The sequence below is a fragment of the Odocoileus virginianus genome, chromosome 16 (assembly GCF_023699985.2).
Source record: "Odocoileus virginianus isolate 20LAN1187 ecotype Illinois chromosome 16, Ovbor_1.2, whole genome shotgun sequence".
In the NCBI taxonomy this organism is placed as follows: Eukaryota; Metazoa; Chordata; class Mammalia; order Artiodactyla; family Cervidae; genus Odocoileus; species Odocoileus virginianus.
The window spans coordinates 32,532,995-32,553,506 of NC_069689.1; the positions used below are offsets into that span (position 1 = coordinate 32,532,995).

The following is a 20,512-nucleotide window of genomic DNA, read 5'->3' on the forward strand; positions in this document are numbered from 1 at the left end:
CCACACAGTCAAAGGCTTTGGCATAGTCAATAAAGCAGAAATAGATGTTTTTCTGGAACTCTCTTGCTTTTTTGATGATGCAGCAGATGTTGGCAATTTGATCTCTGGTTCCTCTGCCTTTTGTAAAACCAGCTTAAACATCTGGAAGTTCACGGTTCACATATTGCTGAAGCCTGGCTTGGAGAATTTTGAGCATTACTTTACTAGCGTGTGAGATGAGTGAAATTGTGTGGTAGTTTGAGCATTCTTTGGCATTGCCTTTCTTAGGGATTGGAATGAAAATTGACCTTTTCCAGTCCTGTGGCCACTGCTGAGTTTTCCAAATTTGCTGGCATATTGAGTGCAGCACTTTAGGAGACGAAAAAGGAAAACTGTGGAGTGGAAGGTGGCAATACCCCAGATCTCTGTGCTCCTGAGGGAGGAATGGGGTGAGCATGACTCTGTCATTTCAATCAGGTTATCCCAAGATCTGACCTCTCCAGGCCCTTACGTCAGGTTTTTTGGCTCATTTGCTTGTTTGGATTGGGGAGGTTCTCCCTCTTCAGACCTTGCCTTTATCTCCTATTCCCTTCAGTCTTATTCCATAACATCCAGATAAATGATAATAATGAAAAGCCTCATTTTATTTTTAAGCCTAAATCTCCTCATCTTATAAATGGGGATGGCTCATTATTACTATTACTTTTTCACTTAATCCTCAAAATGATTTTCTCCTGGGGTCTGTACTGTTGTCCCTGTTCTTTATAAGTGGAGCCTGAGCCAAAAGAAGGTGCGTAACTAGCACAGGGCCTGGTGACTAAAGCTGAGATAAGCCTTAAATGAAGGCTGTCTGACCCAGAGTCCACATTCTGACCTTTGTGCCAAAATTTTCTCTGATTCACTGGATGCTATTTTAAATGGATATATCCCTTCCTCCAGTTTGCCTTCCACATTGCCACCAGAGTAATCTTTACAAATTGCAAGTCTGATGCTATTACTTCTCTGTTTAATGTCCTTTGTTGGCTTCCTGCTGCTAGATTAAAACTCAAACCCTTCAAAGACAGATATGAGGAGGCCTGCCCAAGCCACTTGCTCAAGCCACCTGCCCCTCCCAGGCTATACTCAGCCATAGCATCATCCTTTCATTTTTTGAATATATTGTGTTCCTTCTGCCTCAGAACCTTTGCACATGCTATTTCCTCTGCCAATAAAGCTTCCCACCTGTAACACCCCTAACTAGTAACTCTTACTTACCCCTCAGACCTCAGATCCAGCTTTATTTCTTCAAGATTCTAAAGTCCCACATAAATCAGAATCTTTTATAATTTCTCATAAAACTATGTTGTTTTTCCTTAAACATTTATCTCAAGCTTTAAATACATACTATTGTGATTCTTTGATTAATCTGTTTATCCCATTGGTTTGTAAGCACCACAAGGGTATAAATCACATAGAAAATGGCTTGCTCGCCAGGATAACCACAACACTTAGCATGGTGAGCTGCAGAGAGTAAGCATTCAAAGATACATCTGTTGAATGAATGAAGACATTTGGGAATGTATATCTTTGCCTTCACGAAGTTTATTCCTCTGCTTGTGTAGTTTTAGTTGACTCCAGTGATTAAATGCCCAAACCTCAGAGTTAAATGGACACGACTGAAGCGACTTAGCATGCATGCATGCATTGGAGAAGGAAATGGCAACCCAGTCCAGTATTCTTGCCTGGAGAATCCCAGGGACAGAGGAGCCTGGTGGGCTGCCGTCTATGGGGTCGCACAGAGTCGGACACGACTAAAGTGACTTAGCAGCAGCAGCAGAGTTAAATCCTAGCTTATGCATTAATTATTCATATATCCATGAACCAGTAGCTTGATGTCACTAAGCTTCATTTCCCTCATCTGTAAAAATGAAACAATAAACCATGTCATAGGGCTGCTGCAAGCCTTAAAGACTATGTAAGACACAAGTCTGGCACAAGGATAGGTACTCAGTGAATCCCCACCCTTATTACTTATTTTATACATATCACACTTTGTTGTGATATAAATTGTCCTGTGGTTAAGTGCTAGTGGAAGAACACGCAAAGTGCAATGGTGTGAGTGCTTGCAAGGGCCAATGTGTTTCCACTGTGAGAGTGAGCATCATTCAGGTAAAGTGCTTCCCACACCATCTGGCATATGGTAAGTTCTTAGTCAATGTTTGCTATTGTGTTAACACTATTAACAGTTATCACTACCTGTGCAACTACCTCTCTTAACCTCAGTCTTCTTATCTGTAAGATGGCTTACAATATCATCTGTAAAATAAGGATAAAATAAGCACTCACTCTCCCTACTTTCCAGAACTGTCCACTCACTTTCCCTACTTTCTCCTGTTTGAGGATCTAACAAAATTGTGACGGTGATTCCTAACATTTAATAACATACATTATTCATCTTTGACTACCTAGTGCCTTATGAAGAGTGAAAATCAGGCTCCTCTATCCATGGAATTTTGCAGGCAAGAATACTGGAGTGGGTTATCATTCCTTTCTCTGGGGGAATCTTCCCAACCCAGGAATCAAACCCAGGCCTCCTGCATTGCAGGCAGATTCTTTACTATCTAAGCCACCAGGGAAGTCAATATTTAGGGGAGGTAGAAAGAAAGGAAGGGAGGAAAGAAATTATTATTATTACAGAAGAGATCAGTAAAGAGCTGGTTTTGCTTGTTTTATTTAATTATTCCTAAGTTTATATCCTTAAACAATCACTTAACCTCTCTTAAATTCAGTTTTGAGAACTGAATGGAAAAATGAAGCTACTTTTTAACTGAAGTATAACTGAAGTATATTTTTTAACTGAAGCAACTGATTTACAATATTGCATTATTTTCAGGTATACAGCAAAGTGATTCAGTTACATATATGTTTTTTCAGGTTCTTTGCCATTATAGGTTATCTGATACTGAATATTGTTCCCTGTGTTATATAGTAAATCTCTGTTGTTTATTATTCTATATCTATAGTTGTGTATACCTATATAATCCTGTACTTTTCATTGATCCCTTTTCCCTTCCTTTTCCCTTTGGTAACCATAAACTTGTTTTCTATATCTGTGAGTCTGTTTCTGTTTTATAAATAAATTAATTTATGTTATTTTTTATATTCCACTTAAAAGCAATATACTTTAGTATTTGTCTTTCTCTTTCTGACTTATTCACTAAGTATTATACTCGGTAAGTCCATCCATGCTGCTGCAAATGGAAATCTTTCATTCTTTTCTATGTATGAGTAATATTAAAATGGAACTACTTTTAATATCAATTACCTTTCTTACTAAATGAAACAATAAACATAAATTGCTTTTCACAATTTCTGAAATATAGAAAATTTCAGGATAATACATTTTTATACAATTTTGAGCTTTGCCCTAAAGTATTTTTCATTTGTTTGTTCAGCTGGCTTTGTTTCAGTAACGCGTTTGCCAATTTGTTTACAAGATATGATCTACTCCATATTTAAATAAAGGAATAAAACTCATTTTGTTTTTGTAAGAACAGAAAGAAAGAGAACTTGCCACTTTCTCAATTTTCAAACCTATTCTTTAATGGGCTCTGACACTCAATTGACTTCTAGAAAAGAAAAATGAATTCACCTTCACTGGAATACACCTACTATTTTAGTTTATCAGCATGTTTTATGCCATTTCCCTCTTCATTCTACAAATCTTTCACAGCTGAATTTATTCTGATAAAGCTGACAATTTTATCCTAATTCTCTTCCTACTTTCCACAGTTTCAGTGTGTTGGCAAAAACAAAACTGACCAAAAAATAGGATCAAAAGTCCACAGCGTCAGAAAGGATGGTAGTGGAGACAGTGCTTCAGTTCATAGAGAAATGTTCACAAAACAGATGGCTTTGAATCCACTGTTCCTTTACCCTTTCATACAACATATACTTGCATGTCTACACCAGAGCTAAAAACTGACTCCAGACATGAAAATGCACTAAATTGCTTTCAGCTGAATCTGTAAATAATTGTTGAGCTTACAATGTGGGGACCATGGGTACTACTTAATATAAAGTCACAACACAGTGTGAAAATAGTGGCCAGTTACAGTCTCAATGGTTTTTCATCTTTCATGGGCTAACACTTGGTGAACAATATAAGTTCAAATAAAAGCATGATGAACATATTCCACAAAACAACAATAACCATAAACTCTAGAGCACTTACACATCCCCAGCTATAAACAGAGTTGATCAATAAACGTTTATTGAATGAGTAAACTGTTGCTGTTGTTGTTGTTCGGTCACTCAGTTATGACTCTTTGTGAACCCATGGGCTGCAGCACACCAGGCTTCCCTGTCCTTCACTATCTCCAGGAGTTTCCTCAAACTCATATCCATTGAGTCAGTGATGCCATCCAACCATCTCGTCCTCTGTCATCCCCTTCTCCTCCTACCTTCAGTCTTTTTAGCATCAGGATCTTTTCCAATGAGTCAGCTCTTGGCATTAGGTGGCCAAAGTATTGGAGCTTCAGCTTCAGCATCAGTCCTTCCAATGAATATTCAGGATTGATTTCCTTTAGGATGGACTGTTTGATTTCCTTGTAGTCCAAGGGACTCTCAAGAGTCTTCTTCAACATCACAGTTCAAAACCATTAATTCTTCAGTGCTAGCCTTCTTTATGGTCCAACTCTCACATCCATACATGACTACTGGAAAAACCATAGCTTTGACTAGACGGACCTTTGTTGGCAAAGAAATGTCTCTGCTTTTTAATATGCTGTCTAGGTTGGTCATAGCTTTTCTTCCAAGAAGCAAGCATCTTTTAATTTCATGACTGCAGTCACCATCTGCAGTGATTTTGGAGTCCCCCAAAATAAAGTCTGTCACTGTTTCCCCATCTATTTGCCATGAAGCGATGGGACCAGATGCCATGATCTTAAGTTTTTGAATGTTGAGTTTTAAACCAGATTTTTCACTTTCTTCTTTCACCTTCATCAAGAGGTTCTTTAGTTCCTCTTTGCTTTCTACCATAAGGGTGGTGTCATCTGTTTATCTGAGGTTGATTGGTATTTCTCCAGGCAATCTTGATTCCAGCTTCATCCAGCCTGGCATTTTACATGATGTTCTCTGCATTTAAGTTAAATGAGAATAAGCAGGGTCACAATATACTGCCTTGACATACTTCTTTCCCAATTTGGAACCAGTCTGTTGTTCCATGTCTGGTTTAATTGCTGCTTCTTGACCTACCTACAGGTTTTGCAGGAGGCAGGTAAGATGGTCTGGTTCTCCCAACTCTTGAAGAATTTTCCACAGTTTGTTGTGATCCACACAGTCAAAGGCTTTAGTATAGTCAATGAAGCAGAAGTAGACATTTTTCTGGAATTCTCTTGATTTTTCTATGATACAACGGACATTGGCAATTTGATCTCTAGTTCCTCTGCCTTTTCTAAATCCAGCTTGTACATCTGGAACTTCTTGGTTCATGTGCTATTGAAGCCTAGCTTGGAAAATTTTGAGCACTACTTTGCTAGCATGTGAAATGAATGCAAATGTGGAGTAGTTTGAACTTTCTGTGTCATAGCACTTCTTTAATAATTTGAATAAATATGTAAAATGAATTGGTTTGACTCAATTATTTCCAATGTCCCCTCTAGTGGTAGAAAGTGGGCAGATCTAATGACTAATCAATATGGGATGTTGGACAGAAAGAGGCAAATACATGGGTAAGAACAAAGAAGCAAAAAAGAATGTATAGATTGGAGATACCAAGAGATATCTAAAGTAAGACCTCTTCAGAGTTTAGATAAAACCTTCCCGTTTCTGATCTCCACCTCATTAGCACACAACTCCTCATAACAACAGATTTAGGGCAGAGTTGATTAGTTTTGGATTCTTTTTTGTTAACTGGATTATAATTTCTTGGGCTTCCCAGATGGTGCTAGTGGTAAAGAACTGGCCTGCCAGTGCAGGAGATGTAAGAGATGCAGATTCGATCCCTGGGTGGGAAAGATCCCCTGGAGGAGAACTTGACAACGCACTCCCATATTCTTGCCTGAAGAAACCTATGGGTAGAGGAACCTGGAAGGTTCCATAGGGTTGCAAAGAGTCAGACACGACTAATGTGACTTAGCACATATGCATGCATAGTTGCTTAGTTTAGAGTTCTTTGTAGTTTCCCATAACCACAAAAATTCCAATCAAGGACCCTCTAGGGATCCCACTTGGGAGGGATGGCATCTGGGGACTAACACACACCTACATATTCATCCTACAATTTTAAAAGGAACCCTACCAAAGATTGTATTGCGTCCTTCATTGCCACAGTATCCAGGAAAGCTAAATGAAAACAAATTGTGCCTTAAAGTTAGAAGTGAGCCCAGTAGATTTTCATTCCCATAAACTTCCAGGGCCTGCAGGGAATTTTCCACAGCAGGAACATCATTAAAAAAACAATAATCAACAAGTATAAACCATTTATGAGAAGCCCAGATTTGTTTTGTGCTGTTGATAATGTTGGAGCCACTAACACATTAATAAATTAATGAGCTATGGAGCACTCTTTACAAGGCCTTTTAGTCTTAAATATTTATACAAATGCATTTTATACTTGCATAATACATATTTTCCACAAAATCAACAGCAGAGCACTAAACTGGATGTCAAGAGCCAAGGGACTATACACACACACACACACTCTATATATATCCATACATGGTATCTATCTATACATACACACGCATATATATATAAAGCCTACATAGCTAGCACAATACCACTGTGTGTGTGTGTTGCTTTTATTTGGGAATAGGAGAGTTTACTTGGATTTAACTTTACAGTGTTCGTTTTTAAACTATGCATCAAGATTAATAACAATAAACTCTCCAAAGTGTGCTTACTATGAGTACAAAAAATCTAAGTATACTGGTTGTGCAAAATTCTAAAGCCCATATGATTCACTGCAACCAGAATGATTTTTCTAAAGCATGAACTGAATCATATCAAATCCCTGAACAAACTCTCTGTTATCCTCAAAATAAAGTCACTTCTCTTAATATGACTTTTTAATATAGCTTTTCATCTCGCTCACATATTAGTTCAAATGCAGCTTCCTGGTCCTTTGAACTTTTTGCTCTCTGATGTTATCCTTCTCACTCTTACCTCTGAATCTTTATGTCATTCCTTCTGTCTAGAACAGTTTCTACCTCCATTCATCAGTCTAACCCTGCTTCTTCCGGTCTCAGGTTAGACTTGCGTCTCCTGAAAAGGCCTCCCTGCCTGAATTAGGTGCCCCTTCTCTGACCTCCAGTGGTTTCACATAGACCATTGTATCTGCATGCAAATCATGCAGGTCAGCATCTGGTCTTCATTTCTGTCCACTTGTCTCTATCCCCCACTAATCTCAGCTCTTTAAAGACAAAGATCATGCTTTGATCATGATTATATTCTTAGCACTAATGCCTGGCCCACAGTAAGCACTCAATAAATATTTATAAAATAGTTGAACAAGGAACAAGATTTCAGGCAAGCACCAAAAGCTACAGGTGATATCTATGCAAACTACTGGGTGTGAGTTAACTCTGGTTCATAGCTTTATTCATTCATTATAGCCTCTGGCTGATAGATTCATTCATTCATCACTGCCTCCCATCACTAAACCTAGTTTCAAAGCCCAGCTTAGGACCTGCATATCCCGCAGGTCTGAAGTGAAAACATTCTCAAATAGTCACACTTGATGATGCATTATGTGGCTTCCAAGAAAACACCCACCTCCTTTGTCTCTTCAGAGAAAGCCTGCAGAATGTCCGTCTGTCTGGTGTAGTTGCCATTGGCGTCCTGCAGACCCTGCAGAATGCGCTCCCGCAGAACGAGCACTGAGACGCGGAGCTGGTGCCAGAGCAGCTGCACGGCGTGGATGTCCACGATCACATTGACGGAGTAGGACAGCAGCTTCAGGGAGAACTCTGTTTCAAGGAGGGCGTGGATTTGCTCGACATGATCAGAAATATCTTCACAAATGTCCTGCAATAAAGGAAAGCAAATATCTGATGACTCTTTTGCCTTAACCTGGGGTGCTGTGCTGTGCTTAGTCATGTCTGGCTCTCTGTGACCCTATGGACCCATCAGGCTCCTCTGTCCATGGGATTCTCCAGGCAAGAATACTGGAGTGGGTTGCCATGCCCTCCTCCAGATAATCTTCCCTGGGGAGGGGAGCAGTAAAAAGGTCACTTCGTCACTTGACGCCAAGGATCAGGGCCAACAGGTCAAGGGAGCACATGCTGAATAGCAGCCTTTGTTTCATTTCAGATACAGAGTCACAGGGGCTTCCCAGGGGGCGCTAGTGGTAAAGAACCCGCCCACCAATGCAGGAGACGCAGGTTCAATCCCTTCCCTGCTGGGAAGTGCCTCTGGAGGAGGGCATGGCAACCCACTCCAGTATTCTTGGCCTGGAGAATCCCCATGGACACAAAAGCCTGGTGGTCTACAGTCCATAGGGTTACACAGAGTTGGGACATAACTGAAGTGACTTAGCACAGAGTCACAGGCCTCTTTACCGGGCCCTGGGGCTTCAGTGCAAGCACATAAATTGATCATTTCCAAGACGCAAATAAGCTACTATTTTTTCAGATACCCACACTGAAAGTTTAGCCAAGGTAAGAGGTTACCTCACAAATCCAACCTCTGTTCTCTGTATTTACTGTTAGTTTGGGACTCAGGTAAGGGATCCAACAGGGTTTCTCTTTGCTACTGGCAGACTCCACCAAACACAAAACATCTCAGGATGGAAGCATTCTCCTGACACCTAGGACCTCCCTGATAGCTCAGTTGGTAAAGAATCCACCTGCAATGCAGGAGACCCCAGTTTGATTCCTGGGTCAGGAAGATCCTCTGGAGAAGGGATAGGCTATCCACCCCAGGATTCTTGGGCTTCCTTTGTGGCTCAGCTGGTTAAGAATCCACCTGCAATACGGGAAACCTGGGTTCAATCCCTGGGTTGGGAAGATCCCCTGGAGAAGGGAAAGGCTATCCACTCCAATATTCTGGCCTGGAGAATTCCATGGATTGTATATTCCATGGGTTCACAAAGAGTCAGACACGACTGAGCAACTTTCACTCACTCTCCTGACACCTAGCATGAAGAAAAATGGGCTAGAATGTGGGCTTCAAAGAACTCCCAGCCATTCTCAGTGAGCCATGGGATCTTCACTGTAAGGGATAACTGTCACATTCCCACAGGGACACAACTTACAGTTAAATTTGTAGTGGATATTCACACTTGGCAAACAAAATTACTCTTAAGAAGGAATACCAGAGAAATCCCAAGAGTAAAAACAGATAAGTTTGGTTTTGTTTTTAAGACTCAGATATCGAAAATAAAAATACTACTATATTAAAGTTTCAATGTCCTCCTCACATACTATTAGGTAGGCATATTTTATCTGATGTGTCACTTATCCTTACAAGTTTCCACATTTTCATTGTGCTGTTAGAGGCCTGCAGCATGAAACAGGTAGCAACCCTGTAATATTTACTTGAACAACTGGGCTCCATTAAGCATCAAAATGATGCAAGTGTCAGTGAAAAGTGCTCAATTAATCATTTTTAGTTAAGTATCAGTGATTTCTTTTAAATGAAGCTTTTATGATTTTTGTTAAAGTTAAAATTTTTAAATAGCATTTGAGTTCTAAGCCCTATCGTGAGAATCAAAACAGTCATTCTGTGCTGGAAACAGAACCTTTCAATTTCATATAATTCAGTTACTTGTCAAAGAAAAACTAAAATGTAGCCTGTATTTAACAACGTGTGCTAATAAGCAAAAAAAAAAAAAAACCACTATTAAATAATGATGGAAAGTTGTGCTGAATTTTGAACAATAATTGTTGTACAATTTCAATAAATGCTTCAATATTAGGCCTTGAAATCTAAGACCTAATTGGTAATAGTGATATAAACTGGTGATAATAACTTGAAACAGATTAAAAAGTTTAAATAGGCATTGGAGTTCTAATTAGGTAAACTTCTTAGAAAAGAATATGGGCCCATGGGCTTATGCAGTCCAGTAGAGACTTGAAGCAAAAATTATACTACCATATTACATGTACATAAGAAGCAATCATAGCCAGATTAGCTAGCCTTTGCTGGCCTTCAGCAGAAAACAGCAGGCCTGTAAGTATCATCAGATCTTCCATGTAGCTTGGGGTCTTAGCTGATGCTTGTCTGGGCATCTACTCCATTGACCCCCCAGCTCTTATTCCTGATCCTCAAACACCTTCCCCAAAGCAAATGCCCTGCATCCTTTGCCCTGTCAAGATGCTCATTTCCATGCAGCACTGTTGCCTGGGGAAACGCCCTTCCTCCCACTGCTGACCTTTCCCAAATTCTCATACTCTCCTGGGTAATATCCCAAAATCCACTGTAAAAACATGCCTTAACTTCTTCACGCATGCTACCTCTGCCTCCTGGTCTTACCCAAACTTGACTTTGCCCAAGCCTCCTGCTTCCTCCATCACTCTCCCAGGGGAGCTGCTCACTCTCCCAGGCCTGGACTGAGGGGAGATGGACAGGAGAGGGAGGGGGACCTGATGGGGCAAGAGCAGACCTCAGTGCTGCTTTGCCACTTCCTGCTCATCACTCTTCTGCCCTCATATTAACACCCTTCTTTCTTCATAGGTGCCTACCATCTGCTAACCTTCCTGTCATCCTCTTTTACTGCTGTTATCTGCATCCTTCTCTTTCCTTCCTCTGCACTAAAGAATGCATCTGGTTCACAGTTTTCTTTCTTTCCCATACTGAGCATAACTGTTATCTTAGGTAACGTCAACGTTCACATCGATGAACCAACCAGCACTCTAGGCTTGAATTTCCTTCACTCCACGGCTCCTAAGACCTCGGCGCCCGCTGCACCGGGACAGCTCTCCACCACAGCTCTGCTCTGGGCCTTGCTACCACTCCACCTGGGAACAATGTTAGGAAGTCCCCGTGCCACCGACCTCTTTGCCCGACTCCTTCACTCCTGCTCTCCCACGACAGGTGCTCGTCACCCTATCCAGGCCACCATTCCCCCGTCCCCTTTCCTCATACACCTCCTGCCTCCTAGCGCAGCCTCTGCAGTGATCACTCCAACCACTCTGCCGACACTGTTCTCAGCTTCCTCACACTCTTTGACTCCATGACTCAGAATTTGTGAGTCTCGGTCCCTGAGGCCCCATTATGATCCTACAGATGCAAAATACATGACATACCTCGGAGAGAAAAAGGTTGGGGTAACCCTTCTGCCACCTGCTCAGAACAGCTAAACAGGCATTTATACACCCTCCCACACCCATTCCCCTATACAAAAATTATATATATATAACCTTGGTACCATGAAACCTACATGCCAGAGCACATGCCAACTACTCTCTTTACACACATATGGCTCCTTCATAATGGATGCAGGAATGTAGTCAGAGCCAGGTCATGGGTCAGGATGTCAGGCAAGTATCCAGGGGAGACTGCGCATAAAAGGCACTAAAGCATCAGTGGTGCCAGTTAACTTAGGTTAACTGTGAAATGTGAACTGGCCCTGTTCCCACACATCAGGTTAAATATTTTCTGACTTAATTCACATACAGCACAGTAGCTCCTGTGGCATTCAGAATCACAGCACAAAATGCATTGACTGCATTATATTTATCAACTGCCCACTTCACTCAACAGCTGCTGCCGCCTGTCACTGAAACAGGACTCTCCTATGGTTACCTAGTAGCTGATACAAACACTGATGACCTGAGACTGTTTACAAATAAACTCCACCTGGTGGGCTCAGTGTTTTAATTTTATGTTTATGTGACAGAGGTGCCTTTTTTGGGTAAGACTGTTGTATATGTATTTTCCAGTTGTATCTTATTTCTTCTGGACAGATACAGGGCTTTTAAGACAACTGCTATGTATCTAACCAGTATGGCCAGTTTCCACCAGTATGAGATAGCAGTGAGGGTGCCTTTTCTGCGAGTGCTCTGCCTGCCTACTCTCCTAACTCTAAGCTTAACTGCCAAGACTCTGGCTAACTCTCCCTGGGAGGGGATCTATTTGCTGCTTCATCATGAGGCCACCATGCTCACTCCCAACCATTCTCAAGACATCGTGATGGTTTCCTTGTGAAATTAAAAGTATCTGTACATCAACATTCTGCCAACGTGTCCCAAACTGCCCATCTTCAAGGATTTCATGAGTATGAGAAGGGAAACCTGTCCTTCCAGTGACTTCCCTGCCCAGGTCCTAATGCAAAACTTGGCACCCCCATTTCACTAAGTCCCACTGATGCAGTCACTCCCACTCCTCTTTGTTTCACACTTCCCCCCACGCACTCCTTAAATGAGAACAGAGAAACGCCCCCCCCCCCCCGTAACTACAGCCTGCCTCTCCATAGGGACAAAGAGTAATCAGCAAACATTTCTGCCTCTTTTACTATCCAAATAATGTTTCTTTCTCTTCCCCTCAAATAATTTCACCATTTCTCCCAAAACACTCTTGAGGTACATTTGTATAACTGCAGGACACATTCAGATGGCTTTTCTAAAACAAACATGAATTATAGCCTACTTTTAAAGAACATGTCTCCCCACTCCCTCTTCCATCTTTTTTCCTATCAGAATTTTAAAAACCTTGAACCCTCTTCTTATTCAGAGCATACCATTACATTTAAAATAGTTTTTATTTTCTAAAAGCAGTAAGCAAGAGATAAACAAATATAAGATGTATTGTGTGTACCTATTTTAGTATTACTGCAAAATGCCATGTCATCATGACTGCTCATTTTCTTTATTAGCAATTGTAGAAATGAATGATTAAAAGTACAGTGACTTTTCCCATATGCTCACCATATGTATGCATGCTCATTAGAAAAAGCTGAGAAGAGATTTTTACCTAATACATGTACTTTGTATTTGAAAATGTAGATCAAGGGAATAGCAGTTACTTGTTTAAAAAACCTTATAAGTGAACCATGTGAACTAGAACTTGCAAGTTTATGCAAAAAATATCACAGAATATTAATATTATCTTCAGTTGACTTTCAAAACAGTACTTTCTCCAAAAGACAGATTAATAGCTGTTCCTGTGACAAAGTATTTTTATTTCTCCCAAAGAAGACTACCTCCTCTTTTCTCCTTCCTCCCTACTTTTCTAATGGTTCTAGTTTCTTTGTCACATTGAGAATGACTGTGAGTGATGAAGCCTGGTGGGAGAGATGCTGAGACTCTAATCACCATAGTACTTCTCTCCAAAGTTTGAAGATCTCTATGGTTGTTATCAGTGTTTATCCTTTTAATTACTAAAATTCTGCAAGTGTGAGGGCTGAAATGAGATTATTAATGTAGAAATGATTTTTCTGTTATGATTAGCTGGTACTCGTCCATCTCCCTCACTGTATTGTACTTTTCTGGAAGCAGGAAATGTGTCCTACTCATCTTTGCACTGCTAGGACACTGCCATAGAAGTGAGCACTGTTCAAAGGATGTTTGCAGAATTGGATTCAATTGGATAAAATATTGCTATTTCACAAATCAATGTAAAATCCTTAAAAAGCAAGCACTGGTTTAGCTTCTTCTCCTAAGTGTATCCACATTAATTAGTACTCTCTGCAAATGTAATTGATACTGAATTATCTCTTGCTTTGATTAGAAGAGGTGGCAAAAAAAAAAGCATTTGGGTTTAAAATTGTGATCTTAAAAGACTCAGAGGGTTCACTGCTTTAAATTCTTAATCCCAGGCTCTGATTTATTTGAGATGAGAAAAATCCTGAGCAAAAAGACAAGAGGAAAACTGACAATTGCTACTGCACACTGGAAAACCTGTTTTCTCTAATTGAGCTATTGCTTAGTCACTTTCACATTTGGTGTTTTAGGTAATAGCTCAAAATCAAAGTTCATTCACTAATGAAAATCATAGCTGTGGCCTCAACACTCAACAGCTCTTGTGGAAATGGATCAGAAGGTCTGTACTTTCCCCAGGACATCTTTACAGAACTGACTTAAGGTAGAAATGGACAGAGAAGTCAGTTCAGTTCAGTCATTCAGTCATGTCCAACTCTTTGCAACCCCATAGACTGCAGCATGCCAGGCTTCCCTGTCCATCACCAACTCCCAGAGCTTTTATACTGTAGCGCACTTGTTAATCACACAGATTTCAAAGCTGTTCCTTTTGAAGAAAAATGGGACCAAGGAATCTGCATTTTATGAAGCATGCAGTGGCTATTACGACTGTGTTCTAAGCACCACACATCGAGAAACACTGAGCCATAGATGGATCATCAATCTAGAAATGGGAGCTACATGCAAGCTGGCTGCTACACAACCATAAAAACAAAACCTCCAGCAACTTGAAGGGTAGCCTGCTACGGACACTACACAGATGTCTCTACTGGAGTACTTACATTCTTTGTGTTGCAGAACACAATTTCCCACAACCTTATTTATCCATCATGATAGACTCAGGCCATTATTCTTCCACCTTCCTATTCCCCCAAACTCTTGCGCTCGCGCGCGCGCACACACACACACACACACACACACACACAGAGGCACCTGCGCACATATGCATATTCCCTTGAGGCTCATTCCCATCTGCCTACACCACTAACTACTATCTCTTCATTCCAGCCACTTAAGATTTTATTTTCTAAAAATTTATCAAAACTTTTTAGCAATTTACATTTCTTTATCTGAGATGGGAATTTTCTAATAACTCTCTTGAAATTTTGGAGCATTTCAAGTTACAAGTAGTCTTATAAATTTACCTACAAATACTTTCTCTTGATCTATTCATAAACACTCTTCATACTGGGAGAAAGTTCTATTTGGGATTTCATTGCTGACTCATAGTGTGACCTTGGAAAGGTCAACCTCTTTCTTAGATGCTTTTTATATATTTAGATCACTAAGAACATGGCACAGCTTCTAAGGATGTATTTCTATGTCTTCCTCCCCCACATAAATATATCCACAGCAACTAGCTTGGCTGTTGATTTGTATTGAAACACCTACAGCATGCCTGCTGGAAGCTAACATTATAGACACAAGTTTTTAGATCTCATATCCGGAACAGGAAATGAAATCTTTTAGTATTAGAGCCCTGTGAAGAACTAATTTCAGGGGCCATGGTTCACACCCTGTGACTGAGATAACAACAAATCCGTATTATGAAGCCAATACTACCCTTTTATGTAAATGGGAGTGCATGTTGTCAATTAACCTTCTGAAAAACTCTCATTGCCTCCCAAGAACCCAATAATTTCATTTCTAGGAAACTCTTCTAAGGCAGTAATGCATTTACCTACTGAAATGCTACCACATTTAAATGCTACCACATTTAAAATGGTGAAAAAATCTTAACAATCAAAAGAGAGGAGATTGGTTTAACGTGATGTGGTATCCCATACAATGAAAAAATACACAGATACTAAAATATGCATTCTGGATGTCAAGAAATGTTGTTAAGTGAGACAAACTAAATTATATGAGTTCTATTAAAAATTATGGCTACATATACTCTCAAGGAGAGAACTGAAAAATATGTCAAAGCTGTTTGTTCATAGTATATTCTCTAGGTGGCAACAATATAAATGATTCTTAATATATTGTTTTGTCTGCATATATTAAATTTTCTCTAGTAAATATACAGTTCTTCTGTGAAAAAGTAAAGTAAAAGTTAACCAACAACAAAGAAGTTAGTTTCTATGACAACAAGTCAAGGAATGAACAGTTATGCAGAGTAAGTGATATGTAGAATACAATATAAACAGAGTCAGTATCACTGATTGAAGAAGATCCATGTCAGAGCAACAGGACCCCCAAACTGTCAGCATTCTTTCTGTATAAGGACAGACCTGTCACCTCATTCACAGATAGTCTATCATCATTCTCTGAGGGCTCTATGTCAGGTGGCCAGGTGCTACAAGTTGAGTACTAACAGATAAATAACATGTCATTAAGCAGTGGTTATTATACTCATATTATATTCATATCCTGAATACTCATTGGAAGGACTGATGCTGAAGCTGAAGCTCCAAAACTTTGGTCACCTGATGTGAAGAATTGACTCATTAGAAAAGACCTTGATGCTGGGAAAGATTGAAGACAGGAAGAGAAGGGGACAACAGAGGATGAGACTGTTGGATGGCATCATCGACTTGATGGACATGAGTTTGAGTGAGCTCCAGGAGTTGGCGATGGACAGGGAGGCCTGGTATTCTGCAGTCCACGGGGTCGAAAAGAGTCAGACACAACTGAGCGATTGAACTGAACTGAATCAGTGGTTATCAAGACTTTCAGCTCTGTTTTTGTTCTTACTGCCTTTTTTAAAGCTTAGCAGAATTGATATAAAGATGTAGGTAAGGAAAAGACATTAATCATCTGAAATGAGTGAGAATTTATGTATTAATCATCCTCTCTCCCTTTTAATTTGATTGAGTTGTTCCAGAGCACAACTACATAGATCATCAACCCTCTTTCATATTTTTATATAAATTCACCAGGGAGGGATGTTGCTGGGGACAGATTCTATTACTTAACAAAGTAAAACCTGTTCATCTCCAGGAGAGACCTCAATACCCTAGGATTCAGAATCTTCCACTTTCAAGATACTGTAGTCTTTAGGTAATCACCAGGGAAGTGAAGACATCTAAAGAGAACTCAGTGTTCCCTTGGGGGTATAATTTACATAACTGAAATATCAGTTCTCCACAACTGATTAGGAATTATTGAAATACGAAACTTTTGCTAATTGATTTATATAAGCTTCTGTTTACTTCCACCAATGCAAATAATTTGTATTGGTGTGTTTGTTCTGTCCCTACACTCATCCTTCCATCCACAGAACCACAAAGAGAAAAATGCAAACATCCAGCACATTTTCTGAAAAATCTAATGCTCAGCATCAGAGCCTATGTTTTCATAAAATGAAAACACAGAATTCAGCTTATATCTTAGTTAAGAAAATCCATTTTTGTATTTTGCCTGCTCCCCGCTTGACTGACTCTCTGTATTGGAACTACTCTTCAGCAAGCACTAGACATACAAAGCAAGGCGAAAGTTATTGAATTCCAATAATGTGGTTTTAAATCTACCCTCATTGCCCTTTTCCAGAGGTCCCTTTGGGAAATAAAAATGGATCAGAATAACATATCTGACCACCGAGTGCAGCAACCATCCATTATTAATGTCCCAATGACACACCAAGATGAAAGACGGAGGAGCCATTCAAATAGTCATGTAACACTGATTCAGTCTTCTCAAAGGACACCGTACTTTACTTTTTAAATCAGCAACCAGCTGAGAAATAAATTCAATTTCAATGCACTTTCCAAACTTCCAGATTAATTTTACCTATCAAATCATTTTAACCTCATATAAACTTAGTGAGGATGAACTTTCTTTTCTCTTATTACATACAGAGAATCCTATTCCTATCAAACAATAAGCAGAAAGCACACAAAAGGAAAAACAGGACCTATAAATGAGCTCTGAGCAAGCACAGTGACCAACCAAACCTCAGGTTAGTCCTTCCCACATTTACTCCATGATTAATAAGCACTTCCCAATAGCATCCTAAGTCTTAAACTTCTCTACCCTTAATTAATTGCAGACAGAAACCATTTTGCGAATGTCAAGTGAAAATTCAGATGTGTACAAGTAAATTAATGATGAATTCAGTTCAGTTCAGTTCAGTCACTCAGTCGTGTCCAACTCTTTGTGACCCCATGAACCATAGCACACCAGGCCTCCTGTCCATCACTAACTCTCGGAGTTTACCCAAACTCCTGTCCACTGAGTCAGTGATGCCATCCAACCATCTCATCCTCTGCCGTCCCCTTCTTCTCTTGCCTTCAATCTTTCCCAGCATCAGGGTCTCTTCAAATGAGTCAGCTCTTCGCATCAGGTGGCCAAAGGACTGGAGTTTCAACATCAGTCCTTCCAATGAACACCCAAGACTGATCTCCTTTAGGATGGACTGGTTGGATCTCCTTGCAGCCCAAGGGACTCTCAAGAGCCTTCTCCAACGCCACAGTTCAAAAGCCTCAATTCTTCGGCGCTCAGCTTTCTTTATAGTCCAAGTCTCACATCCATACATGACTACTGGAAAAACCATAGCCTTGACTAGATGGACCTTTGCTGACAAAGTAATGTTTCTGTTTTTTAATATGCTGACGAGTAATAAAATTAAAGAAATACAATACAAAGGGCAAATGACTTGGGGATATAGAAAATAACAGTAAGGAAAGGCGATATGAGAGATTTACAAGGATGAGGCAATTTACATTGTTTCTCCATGATTCAGATCTTACCTAGGTCCAAAAAGGGGGAGAGATGGAAGATGGCTTACAGATAGCAAAGTTTACTGTTAAAGTTTGAAAAAGACAGGAGGGAGGAAGATGAATAAGACACATAAAATGACATAGTTGCTGCATTCAAGCACTCAGTTCAGCTCTATTGAAGGAGAAAAAAAACGTGTGACCAGAAGTGGGTGGTTGAAGAAAAAGACCTGGTGTGGGAGATCTGAGACATAAAGCAATTATCAATAGCTAACATAGAGGGGAGCAGTAGATGATTTCTGTGAGTGGTACGAACTAATGACCTGGAACATCCAAACACAGAAGATCCTGTTTCTTTGGAATTGCATGAAATCTCTCTGGCAATAACTCAGACTTTGAGCGGAAATCAGAAGCAAGGTTTCAATCAAGAGAGTCAGGTGCAGAGAGGCCTATCTACTCTGGAAAAGGGCTGAGTTGAAATCAAAGAGAGAACATTGATAACAAGGAAATTTCTGGGGAAAATTTATCCCTGGCACTAGTGAAAAGTAAATTCTGTAATTAAACCCTGTCCATGGTGCCTGTCCACACATACTCTATAGAGGATTTGTGCTCCAGATTTGCTCACACAAACAGCAAGAAGGTTCTCACATTCCAAGCAGAGGGTAAGATATGTGTAGAGTGATTTCATCCCAAGGGACTCTTCTCCTCCTTTCTCCTGCAGGATGGTACAAAGGTCAAGATCATCAGTGACCCTGAAGAGCCCTCTATATCAAAATGACCCTGGGGTTTCATCACAGAGCAGCGAAGAGTGAGGACTTGATCAGTCAGCCTGACTCATGATTTCCTTTTGCCAGAGTTGACATGAGAAAATAAACACATGCTTCCTTGAAATGGACAAACATTTCATCATCATATAATCAGAGCAAAGAGGCCATCTTGATGCTTAAAAAAGCAGCTAAGCACCTAATTATAATAGCATTCATTCTCTATAGGTCAGTCTTAGGTGGAAAACAATATGGACCACAGCTTAAGATCTATAAATAGGCTGTGAAAGCAGTAGAACAAAAACTGACAACAAGTATATGAGGAAAAAGTAAAATAAGTACCCAAATATCTCTAGGAGACAGGACTGAAGGTTACTTTTTTCTTTAGGCTTTCCAGGTGGCTCAATGGGGAAAGAATTGGCCTGCAATGCAGAAGACATAGGAAATGTGGGTTCAAACCTCAGGTCATTTTTTCTTCGTAGCCATATGTTTGTTTATATATTACAATTTAGCATAAGAAACATGGAATACTTCTAAAAAAATCATTTGGTGGCTTTTTTTTTTTTTGGCTGCTTGTTTGTTCTTCAGCATATACACAAAGATCCTGTTTTTTAAAAATAGGAAGCGCTAAGTGTATTGTAGCAGAAAGACATGGTTAGTAGTAGCCATGGGAGAAAAGCTGGGGGAAGGGAGGGAGAAATAGCACAAAGGCTTTTGTGTGAGGGCCCTGAACCCTACATGATGGCCAGTGCTGGATTCCCCATGAGTGCTCTGCCCACAAAGATGTTACAGCCAGGTCCTGACCCATGAACTCACCCTAAAACTTCCTTCATATGTAGCCAGAACACATTTTGTTTTTCAGACTGTGGGAGGTCAGCTGCCAGGGGTTATGGAATGACAGAGATTTCCGGGAGAGGCAACCTCAATGAGAATAAAGGAGTGTCAAGTAACATACAGCCAATGTTAATCGACACCAAGGCTGGAATGACCAGCCCTCAGATGGACTATAAAAAGCCAGCAGAGTTGCACGTCTCATCAGCAGGACTCTAGTTGCCTTGGAGCCAGACTGAGTCTGAGAGTGGTAACCACTCCAGCCGTCAACAAGCAGTCAGCACCATCATCCACCCCAAGCAGGAGCCTGCTGTCCTGGAGCCACCTTTCCTTTCGTGTAAACACCTCGATGAAACGCAGGCCAGGACAGTGTCATTTATAACAGCGCAACTTGCACTCACTTATACAGCCACGGAGGAGTCATGAAACACACAATATGCCACGCAAATGGCCAATGAGAGGATTTTTAAAAACTTTACAAAATAATATTGACAGTTCACTGCAAAAATGTTAGAAAAGCTAAGAAAAAATTAATCATGGACATATCTGTCTCACTTACCATTTATCCCTAGAGCCCAAAACAATGCCTGACATTGTTTTGTAGGCTCTTGATAAATAAATAATCATTGAATGAAGAGTAATAAATAAATCTCCAATAACC

At 40.2% G+C, this 20,512-nt stretch overlaps 1 protein-coding gene across 1 annotated transcript in view; it reads right to left on the bottom strand.

Moving 5' to 3' along the window:
* The window catches only part of AKAP6 (A-kinase anchoring protein 6), a 486,146-nt gene that overhangs the window by 286,756 nt on the left and 178,878 nt on the right, over nt 1-20,512 (bottom strand). The window contains exon 3 of the mRNA XM_020870415.2: nt 7,735-7,986. Within this exon, the coding sequence (XP_020726074.2) occupies nt 7,735-7,986 (252 nt within the window). The remainder of the gene's footprint in view (nt 1-7,734; nt 7,987-20,512) is intronic.